Source organism: Lactuca serriola, chromosome 5, assembly GCF_051521515.1.
Source record: "Lactuca serriola cultivar US96UC23 chromosome 5, Lser_US96UC23_V15, whole genome shotgun sequence".
Taxonomy (NCBI): Eukaryota; Viridiplantae; Streptophyta; class Magnoliopsida; order Asterales; family Asteraceae; genus Lactuca; species Lactuca serriola.
The window spans coordinates 147,595,792-147,607,336 of record NC_136412.1 but is presented as its reverse complement, the minus strand read 5'-3'; the positions used below and the strand labels follow the sequence as shown (position 1 = coordinate 147,607,336).

General features: G+C 36.5%; 1 protein-coding gene across 1 annotated transcript; it reads right to left on the bottom strand.

Annotated features, from left to right (window-relative positions):
* Positions 1-859: 859 nt before the first annotated feature.
* On the bottom strand, positions 860-1,798 carry LOC145049872 (uncharacterized). Its single transcript, XM_078998216.1, has one exon. The coding sequence runs from the start codon at positions 1,796-1,798 to the stop codon at positions 860-862; it is 939 nt and encodes a 312-aa protein (XP_078854342.1).
* Between the last annotated feature and the right edge of the window lie 9,747 nt (positions 1,799-11,545).

Sequence of the window (11,545 nt, the reverse complement as noted above, 5' to 3'; positions counted from 1 at the left end):
CACCATATACATTCAATATATCTCTTAAACACCCAAATCACCATGTTCAATTGTGCAAGCTTTAATTCTGCATGCCAAACCATGTTCTTTGTCACTACAGTTCTCTTGGATTAGCTTGCAACCTAGCACAATAACAAACAGAAAACATTATGTCCGGTCTACTAGCTGTTAGATACATAAGGGACCCTATCATTTGTCGATATAGTGTTATGTCAACAACAAGTTTTTTCGAAGAAGGTGTTAACTTAATTCCAAATGCCATAGGAACCTTCACTTTCGAAACTCCCATCATACCGAATTTCGCCAGCAAGTTCTTTGTATAAGCCTCCTGGTTGATAAAGATACCTTCCGGTCACTGTCTAATATTCAAACCAAGGAAAACGTTAATTGGACCCATTGCGCTCATTTCAAATTTAGTCTCCATCAACTTCCTGAATTCAGCCGTTAAGCTAGGATTTGTGGAGCCGAAGATGATGTCATCGACATAAATCTGAACTATCATTAGATGTTCGCCTTCTTTCTTTCAGAAGAAGGTTGGGTCAACCAAACCTTGTTTAAATTTTGACATTTTCCGAAAGCGAGTTAAAGTTTCATACCATGCCCTTGGTGCTTGCTTTAAACCATATACAACTTTATCCAACACATAGAAATGATCAGGAAATTTCTCGTTCACGAACCCGGGAGGTTGCTCAACATACACCGTTTCTTCTAGTTCTCCATTCAGGAAAGCGCATTTCACATCCATTTGGAAGACTTCAAAGTTTTTATGAGCATCATATGCCAGAAAGATTCTAACAGATTCCAACCTTGCTACATGAGCGAAGGTTTCCTCATAGTCTATTCCTTCCTCTTGGCAATATCATTTTACTACTAATCGAGCCTTGTTTCTAATAACATTCCCCTCTTTGTCCAATTTATTCCTGAAGACCCATTTCAAGCCAACCACTGAAGCATCCTTTGGTGTGGGAATCATCCTCCAAACTCGATTGCATTCGAACTCATGGAGCTCATCTTGCATTGCTTGAACCCAATCAGAATGATCAAGTGCAACATTAACCATTTTCGGCTCAACCTTGGAGATAAACGAATTAAACATACATAATTCAACTTTAGAGAATAATGCAATTTGTTTCGCTTTCAACTGAGAACGAGTAAGAACTTTCTCAGATGATTCTCCAATAATTTGAGCTTTGGGATGATCCTTGACCCATTTCACTAAAGGAGGATAATTTGGGTCATAGGCTCGATCCAACTCTGCGTTTACTTCCTCTTCAAGTTCTGATTGATCACCTTCGTTAGTTGCATGCTCATTCTCCCCCTCGACTGGCGAAGTGTAACCTTTGTGAGAATCAGAGTTTTCATCCTCAGTGGGAGTCAGATACTTCCCCTTGATTGGACTACTATTAGGTGGGTTTGGAACTGTATGTTCCCCCTCGCCTGGACCTTTATGAGTTGGGGACGAAATTGGATTCTCCCCCTCGAAAGATATTTCGGTTGTCTTTGGTGCTGATGAAATCTCCCCCTTGAACAATGAGCCACTGTTTGGAGAGTCAGTGGAGGGTTGACCACCTGACGGTTTAGGAGGTTCAGTTTCTATTTCTTTGGCAGCTTCATCTATAATCCTTTTGAGATTATCAATTTTGTTGTCTACCGCTTTCGCTTCGGAGTGTAATGCTTTCTCTGGTTCATTAAATAACCGAATGTACTCTTCAAACAAGTTGGATATGGGAATCGAGATTTGTCCTGATTCAGGAAAAATTTCCCCCAAGTCATTTTCGCTCCTTTGAACTTTCTTCATGTAATTATCGTCAAAGGTAACATAATATGTTTCTTCAATTCGTTTGGAACCTCTGTTCAACACTCTATATGCTTTTGATGTTAGCGAGTAACCTAGAAAGATTTCCTCATCAGCTTTGACGTCAAACTTATTTCGGTTCTTTTTAGAATTGAAAATAAAGCACCGTGAACCGAATATGTGGAAAAATTTGACATTGGGCTTTCGATAGAGAACGGTTTCGTCTTTCAACAATCCCATTATGTTGTGGTGTATAAGGAGCTAAAAAGTTGTCAGTTGTCCCTTTGTCAGCCAGAAAGTCCTCAAATTCTTTATTTTTGAATTCCAGCCCATTGTCGCTTTTGATGTTCCTTACCGTCTTTCTCAGATGTACTTCAACTTGCTTGATAAACACCTTCAACTTGGGAGTGGCATCTGATTTCTGTTTGAGAAAGAAAACCCAGGTGAAGCCGGAAAAATCATCTACAATGACAAGAATAAACTTACTACCACCGAAGCTTTCGATAGCCGAAGGTCCACATAAGTCAATGTGCAGAAGTTCGAGAGCTTCAACAATCTTTGTATTGATTCGTGTAGGATGGCTCTTTCTGCTATGTTTTCCCATCTCACACGCTGCACACAAATGTTCCTATCAAACTTGAGAAGAGGAAGGCCTCGGACATGATCACCATGCACCAACTTATTAATGTCTTTGAAGTTCAGGTGCGATAGGCGTCAATGCCATAACCAGCTTTCATCAGTATTCGCCTTTGATAGGAGACATATTGCTGGTTTTCCTCGAATTGGGTTGAGATTTAAAGGATACATCTCTCCCTTGCGTTCAGATTTCAACAGAACCTTTTTAGATTGCTTCTCAATTATCTCAGAGCCCTCATCATCAAATAAAACCTTCAAACCTGTGCCCACAACTAATTGAAACACTGATGATATTATGCTGCAATCCTTCCACATACGCAACTTTTCGAATTGAGAAGTATTCATTGGTTATCATCCCATATCCTTTGATTGTTCCATACGAGTTATTTCCATACTTCACAGATCCACCATCCTTAAGGGACCGAAACTCCCTCAGCTCTTCCTTCATTCCTGTCATGTGACTCGAGCATCCACTGTCTATATACCATTCATCATCAAACTGCTCGTCACATATCACCTGCAAATTTAAGCAGATTTAGGAACCCAAAGTTTCTTGGGTCCTTGTGAGTTTTTCACAGAAAAAGGAATTGCAGTAGAAATATCAACCAAATATGTTCGTTTTACTAGAGTGGATTGATATTTTCTTTTGATGGTATACACCTTGATTTTAGTTTTATCTTGTTTAAACTTTGGTGTATTACTTGGTGTGTTGTTAAATGGTTTTGGTGTTTTCTTTTGAATCCTAGGGTTAGCTGACTTTTTCTTATTATGAATCTTAGAATTGAGCTTTCCCTTTCCTTTGATATTCTTTACTAAATCTGATTTGCTGGAAGGACCAAAACTAGACTTGGGAGCGAAGCTTGACTTTCGGTTCTGAGAGCTGGTTTGGGGACCGAAACTTAACTTTCGGTTATGTGAGCTAGTTTGGGGACTGAAAGTTAACTTTCGGTTATGTGAGCTGGTTTGGGGACCAAAACTTAACTTTCGGTTATGTGAGCTGGTTTGGGGACCGAAACTTAACTTTCGGTTATGTGAGCTGGTTTGGGGACCGAAACTTAACTTTCGGTTCTGAGATTTTGAATAATAGGAATTTGGGCTGAAATTTTCTTTTCCTTTCATTTTTTCTTTTCCTTTATCACTTGATTCTTCCTTTGGAGGAACATAGATGGGATTTTGAGATTGCCAATGACATTTTCGCTCATTCAGATTCTTCATATATCTCTAATTTCTTAAGCGTTTCTGCTCAGCTAACTCCTTCATAGATTTGTGGATATTGAAGCTAGCCTTTGGCTTTTCTTTTTGAGTTTCAGTTGTCTTAGTTGGAACTCTCGGTTCTTTCATTGGTTCTTCAGGGATTTCCTTGGTTCCACTTGTGCTTGGTTTGTTGAAACTCGAGGGTTTGTTGATAGGTTCAGCAACGTATCTTCCTTTAACCCTCCATCAAGTTTGCTAAGATAAGCCTATGGTTTCGTCTGCGTTGTCAATAGGAGCTGACCAAAAGTAATCGTCACATCCTTCAGTGTTGTCTTTGTCGACCAGTATTTTTAACCCTGTCGTTTGTTTTTGCAGTGACACCCGTAACTGCATAGACCTGATTCGGCACTGTTTGAACCTTTTGATAGACCATAGCTTTTTCTTTGAGTTTATGTGGCTTTTCTTTTGACAGGCGAGCGAATTCAACCGAATTTTCAGATATGAGAGGTTTCTCATTTTCGGTTTCACTCTTCATAAACTCAGAGCAATCAACTGCGTCTTCTACTAAGATTTCACTCATCTCACTCTCCTCATCAAATTCAGACGTATTATCTAAGTTCATTTTATTTTCTGAAATTAATTTGGTGTTTGACGTGTCAAAATATCGAATAGTTTCAGACTTAATTTTTAACCTATCATTTTCATCCAAAAGATTTTTTAGCATACATTTATGTTCCTTAGAATCGATGAAGGTTTCTATCTTGTACAGTCCAATTTTGTAAGACATTGATGTCTCTTCTGACGACACTATTGATTCACACTCAACAATGACCTCATCCTCCTTAAATTCAAGGAAGGGTAAGATCATCTTGTGAATCTTCTTCCCTATCTCACAACTTAAATGCAATTGAGCAATATTGGTATATAAGCACTTAGCAATTAAACAAAAAACATTCCTTTGTTTTAAAAAATTTAAATTGTTTCTTTGCAAATAAATACTTTCATCCCTATCTCTATTTAATTCCGCCTCCTTCAGCTCAATCGACATCCTTCTCTCCTCACTTTTTGAAGACACCCTGCTGAGTTGGTCAGTTAGGTTAGAATTCGCTAAGCGAGTTTGCATGATACTACCACTTAAGTTAGAAAATTTGAATTTTAATTCTTTTAATTCTTCTTCATAATCTGTTACTGGAACTTTAAGTGATTCGAGGATGGATTGTACCTTTTTGATCAGCCGATCGTAGTCGTTGATGTTCTCACTCACATGCTTGGTTACAAAACACTTGTCCTCAGTCAGGTTCGGTTCCTCACTTGCACTTTCGGTTGATGAACCAGCTGTGACCATTAAACACCTTCCAGCCGCACCTACTTCCTTTGCCACATAAGCCCTTCCATGAGTGGGCTTTCTCACCTCTTCATCTTCAGAGTCGGTTGACCAAAATTCAACGCCACCGAACTCATCTTCATCTGCATTCTCCTGCACAATCAAGGCATTCATAGAACCGTTATTCGCTTTATTTTTCTTGATCTCTTCCAACTTGCACATATAGTACACCTCATCATCTTCACCATCTCTTTTCTCAGCCATTTTCCTTAGCATGCAATCTTTGGCAAAGTGATTCTTGCCATGACAATAATTGCAGTCGAACCCAGAGTCTCCCGCAAGCTTGCTCTCCTTCTTGTCTTATCCTTTTGAGAAGAATTTTTCGCTTCATCCTTCACCTTCTCAGAGCTATAACTTCCCTTCCAGTTTCGGTTCTTGTTGACAAGAAATTTTCTTCGTGCAAACTTCTTTGGATTGGTAACCATCAAAGCCTATTCCTCTATTGTAAGGTCACATTCAGACATATCAGATTCTTCTTCTTCTTCTGCAATGCTTTTTCCTTTTGAGACAAGGGTTATTGATCCCACACCTGAAACTACCTTTTCTTCTTTGGTCACTACGCTTTCATGAGACTTAAGTATTCCCACAAGTTTCGCTAGTGAGTAAGATTTAAACTATTCATATGCTTTCACGGTTGAGACCATGGCCATCCATTCTGGTATGAGATCATTCATGAGGGTCACCTTCTGCTCGATCAACTTTCTTTCTATTCCGTGCTTGATCATCTTACTTAGGAGATGATTGAACCGATCGAAAGTTTGTATGAGTTTTTCTTCTGGTTTTTATTCGAAAACTCCAAATTCTGACAGCAACAAGGTTTGAATGGAGTGTTCCAGATCTTCATCGGTTGAATAAAGTTCTTTCAACCTATCCCAGATTTCTTTGGCCGTCGTGCATGAACCAACCAACCGAAAAGTGTCAGACTGCAAGGCGAACCTGATCATTCTCATTGCCTTCACACTACACAACAACTTGTCTTTCTCGTCCTGTGGCATCTTCTCTACATCCGCCACCAGCTTGTTATATTCCTTTTGGGACTTAACTTTTGTGTTCATTCCTGAATGAACAAACAGCCCAAGCATGATAGCTTCCCAGATGAGATAGCCATTGTCTTCAGATCCAACAACATAATCTTCAAAGTGATGCGCCCATACTTCACAGTCTTGAGTGTAAAGAATGGGAATTCTGGTAGCGGATCCAATGCTGTTTGAGATGTTGATGGGATTTGTTTTCGAATCTTCGTGAGACATGGTGAGCTGCTAAAATCAAACCTGTAAACTTGAGATTAGGGTTTTATCAGAAACAGAGTTGCCGTCAATATGAAGAAGACAACTTCTATTTATACGATAAAAGCGGAAACCTTAAAGTATTCTGAATACAGAAGGAATGTGTATTGATCACATAGTCTCCTGCTCTGATACCAATTGATGAAACAAAGTTCAATCAGGATCGTTAGATTCTATGTAGACAAACAATTAAGAACGTAATTATGAACACGAGAATGACTTTGAATGTGTCGTATGATTAATGCTTCAACACCTCAGAAGAGCTCGATTAAGAACTTCGACTGTAGAGGTGTTTAGGGTTACAAAATAATAAATGTAAAAACTCCGTGTTTCTAATGCATACATGCATGCATATTTATAGTATAACCCTACTAGATAATCACGGATGGACAGGCCCAATCCGGATACAAAATACAAGCCCATGACACAACACAATTAAACTCAACACTGAGGATTGTGGGAAAGCGAATGCTTGATCTTGCACATTTTCCTATTTACATGATATTGGTTTTTGAGACACTCAGATATGGCTTTACTTTTGAAACAATGGTTCTTTTTTGTAAATAATGATGGTTAATGTTTGTTTTTAAAAATTTTAAATTTCTATGATTTTTGGGATGTTACAGTGCATGACTTATTAATTCATACTATATGAAATAATAACGAGTTATACTCTCTTATAATTATTATTTTCACAAAACAATAATTATTCCCTAATTAAATACAGGAATTGATATTATTTATTAATAATCATATTAATAATAAATATTGAAAATGTGTCAACTTGATAAATGTGTGACTATATATGATTATATATTATTAGCAATATCACTCCATAATGATTATTAGACATATAGATTTAACAAAGATAACACTAAGCGGTTAGATATCATTTATTTCATTAGCGTATCTAAAGACGTACAAATTTTATTGAAATAAAATTGCATAGATTTGAGGTTTTTTAGGGTTCTTTAATGTTTTTATAATTCTAATTTAGAAAAAAAAACATGTGATATCATGATTATTAAATGCATATAATAAGCCATGGTACCAATTTTCAAAAAAAAATCACTGTAAAATGTTTCATATAAAAACTAGTTTTTATATAGAAAAAACATCATAAATGGTTCCTGTGGTTTCCTAAAATCTCAAGTTTAGTCCCCGTGGTTTAAAAACATAATAGATGATCCTTGTGCTTTCAAAACTTTTGACAATTGGTACTTATTGCTAACTCCGCTAAATTTTGTCCATTAATTGAAGGACATTTTCGTAATTTCACTACCATAGGGATCATTTATGATGTTATGTCTTATTTAAAAAAAATTAAATATAAAATATAAAGGGTCCCACCCCTCTCTCTCAAAAACCCCACCCCAATGCCTCATTTTTCCTTTCCCCTTCGTTCATATCTTTCTTCCTTCGGCCCATCATCATCGACCCATATATGTTGCTCAACTATCAAATCGACATCTAAAATATCAGATTAATGATCTCGAGCTTCCTTAGTCCCTAGGAATTTCAATGGAATCCCTTCGTGTTTATAGATTGTATCATATTGAAATAAAGTACCGATTATGTTCATCATGCTATAAGGAGAAAAACCGAAGATAGTTCCAGGTCGATGAACTAACTAGGTTAATCCTTGCTTCTATTCCACAACGAGGTAGACCTTCGTGAAAAAGGGGGATCATGAGTGAATTTTCCCTACACATAACAGTTGGTATATGACGTTGATTCCACAGTCCAGTCAGATTTAGAAGGTCGCCGGATTCCACCGTGCATTCAAATCTACACAGTGTTCAGTTCTTTCACTATCTCTCTATTGTATGTTCGACGAAATCAACCACCACCATAGTATGTTCGCCTGAGATGTAGAAATCAACATTGATCTGGTGGTTTTTGAGCATAATGAGACTAGGTACGGTGGGGCAGTGGATTTACCATGGTGACTTCTTCCATTTATGTTGATTCAAATGATAGACCTTTTTTGTTGGGATTTTGATTTCTTTACATGAGCGAAATCTGAAATGCATCCTATTGTTTGTATAAATGATGCAATGGAGCCATTTTGTTTCAACATGGAAACATATATGTGCATTCTTCATTGACCCACCTGAAGAATCAAACTGAAGAAAAACTCTCCCATGTTCTTCGATTTGATCCTTTTACATAGACATGTTCTTGTAAGTGGAGAGAGGGACCTCGATTTTCTGGAAGGTGTATATGTGTGTATCACGATTTTTAGGGTCTCAATTTTTACAGGGATTTGAGGTTTGAAAGAGGGAAGACAAAGGGTAGTTTGGAGAGAGAGAGAGAGGAGTAGGACCCTTTATATATTAAATAATTTTTTTTAATAAGATAAAACATCATAAATGGTCCCTGTCGTAGTGAAATGACGAAAATGCCCTTCAATTAACGGACAAAACTTAACGGAGTTAGCAATAAGGACCAATCGTCAAAAGTTTTGAAAACATAGGGACCATCTATGATGTTTTTAAACCACGGGGACTAAACTTTAGATTTTGGGAAACCACAAGGACCATTTATGATGTTTTTTCTTTTATATAATAAGATTGATAATTGATTCTTCGTAAAGTCACACAGATCGCCGACGTAGGCCTTTAGTGACGTCACCTTTAGCAGAACGTTGGCTTTAGCGGTAACATTAGGCGTGTACGACTTGATGTCGTCACTAAAGTCAATCTTGCCTCTGAAGGTGGCGTCGCTAAAAGCTTTATTTCTTGTTGTGACAGTGAAACACTTGTTCTATTGTTCCTAGTCATCAACACATGCAATTATGACAAAAACTTTGTTAATTTTTGTAGTCCAACATATTAAAGTATCATACATAAGGGGAATCAATATCACCTCTGTTTATTTATGTATATATATTCATGAATTGATGTTATGTATTATTAAATATTTATGATTTATTATTTTTATCCTTATTTTTTAAGACCAAGTTCTATGTTAAAATTTGTGGTTAAAAGTAATTTGTTGTTCATGTTAGACTCATAATACATGCATAAAAATCAACGGTTGATCATTGTCGATCATTTATGGGCATGTTTCATGCTAAAGAACATACGTATGAGAAAATGTTCCCATACAACATACAACATGGGTTATTGCCAAAACGGTACAACTATGATCTTTTGACGGCTATATCTAATTAATTTCCGTGATGTTTATCGAGACATTGTATACATTCACTTGTATAACAATTATTCATGAACACACTTGCAAATTACAGTTAGAAGGATCTAATTTTTTATTTATTTTTCTATAGTGTAAAAAGAACCCTAATTAAGTACTAATATCACCTCGTGGATGATGAAGTTGGTACGGGATGAAATCGTTGATGATGAAATCACTGAGTGTGGCGTAGCTGACAACGATTTTCCGTCGTGGAAGACGTTGATGGAGTGTCAGATCAAACTTGGTCTGAGTCTAAGTTTGTTTCCAAAGCTCAATCGTTGTTTATGGTAGATACAATTAGCCACGACTCATAATGGTACCAAGGTTATTATTGTTAATTAGTTTTTAAAAAAATATTAATATGATTTACGTACAAATAACTAACAAATAATGATTATAAAAATATTAAAAAAAATTGATTTGGACAAATATAATATATTTTGAATACTTATTTTAAAGATATATATATATATATATATATATATATATATATATATATATATATATATATATATATATATATATATATATATATATATATATATATATATATATGATATCTAGATATTAATCGGGTGTATATGAAATTTTCTCTACTTCAAATTATACATGGTAAAGATTCAATAAAAAAAACAATTTATGGTAACAAATTTTAATATAAAAAATTCCAGGATGAAAAGTTTCACCCAAAATACAAAAACAGTCCGTTAATTAACATCAATCACAAACTTTAAAGTTAAGAATAAAACACAATGACATTCTTAATTTGGTTATTCATGTGTCTCGGGCGAAACAAGGTAAGAATGCCCGTTTTTATTTGAATTAGTAATTTGGTAAACCAATATTGCTTTCTTTTTACCTTAAGCAATATTTCATGAAAAAATGACGTAAACTAATTTCTTGCCGATCAAGTATCACACTAGTCGGGTTACACTAGTCGGGTTGCTTTATTACTACGCGTGATTGAGTGATAAATATCTCCAGTTTTACTTCAGTTATTTCAAAGAAAGGAAACAATTGTGGAAAGCCTGTTAAAAGTAGTGAGAGAGTGATCTTATTCCTTTAATGCATCAATCTCTTCTCGTCGTCAACGAAAACATCCGTAGCTGTCAATCTCAATTACTACGTAGTACGTACTGTTTAACATTACAAATTCCGCAGAAACCCTATCATCAAAAAACCACTTAGTTTTTACTTCTTACGTTGCCTCGCTCCAGTTCAAGTTCTTGATTCTGGGTATCACATCGAAATCAGGGTTTTCTTTAATTGAAAATAAAATCTGATGGAAGACTCAAAATCCGCTGCATCAGTGACGGAGGAATGGAAGAACAACTTACACAATGCGAAGAATGGAGATATATTTGAGATCATCAAGACAGCGATCGTGTTGGCTGCTTCTAATCGCCCTACGGAGTTCCACATTAGAAGACACAAGATTGCTCAGACTCTTTTGTCCGATGAGTTGATCAAGCACTCTGAATATGATAAGTGTAAGAATCAGAGCCCCAAAGTCAGTAATGAAACGGAAGACAAAACTAAAATAGTTTCTGAGACGTTGAACACTTCTGTTGTGATTAATGAGGAAAACTCGGAATGGAGCAACAGCCATGGAAAGCCACCGATAGAGAAGCAAATCGTACCCACCTGCAAACAGCAACAGCCGATAATGATGAACACACTGAAGTCCAATACGGAAGCGAAGTTCCAAATTCAAAAAGTTAACGATGATCTTGGTCCTATGGTTTACAGTCAGGGAATTGCTGAGGTCCTGAGGATGAAAAAGATTCTTGAAAGGAGTGGAGATGAATCTGAATCTGTACAAGTGGTGTGTGACTTGTTAACGAAACTTCAATCAATGGAGTTAACTATGAAAACTCTGGAGACAACGAAGATTGGGAGAACCATAACCACTCTTAAAAAGCATGCATCGGAAAAAGTTCGCCAGATTGCTGTGAAACTCGTTAAAGAATGGAAGCGCACAGTGGAGGAATGGATCAAGAAAGAATCAAACCATGTCGAACTAACATCCCAGCAAGTAAACCCAATCAATTT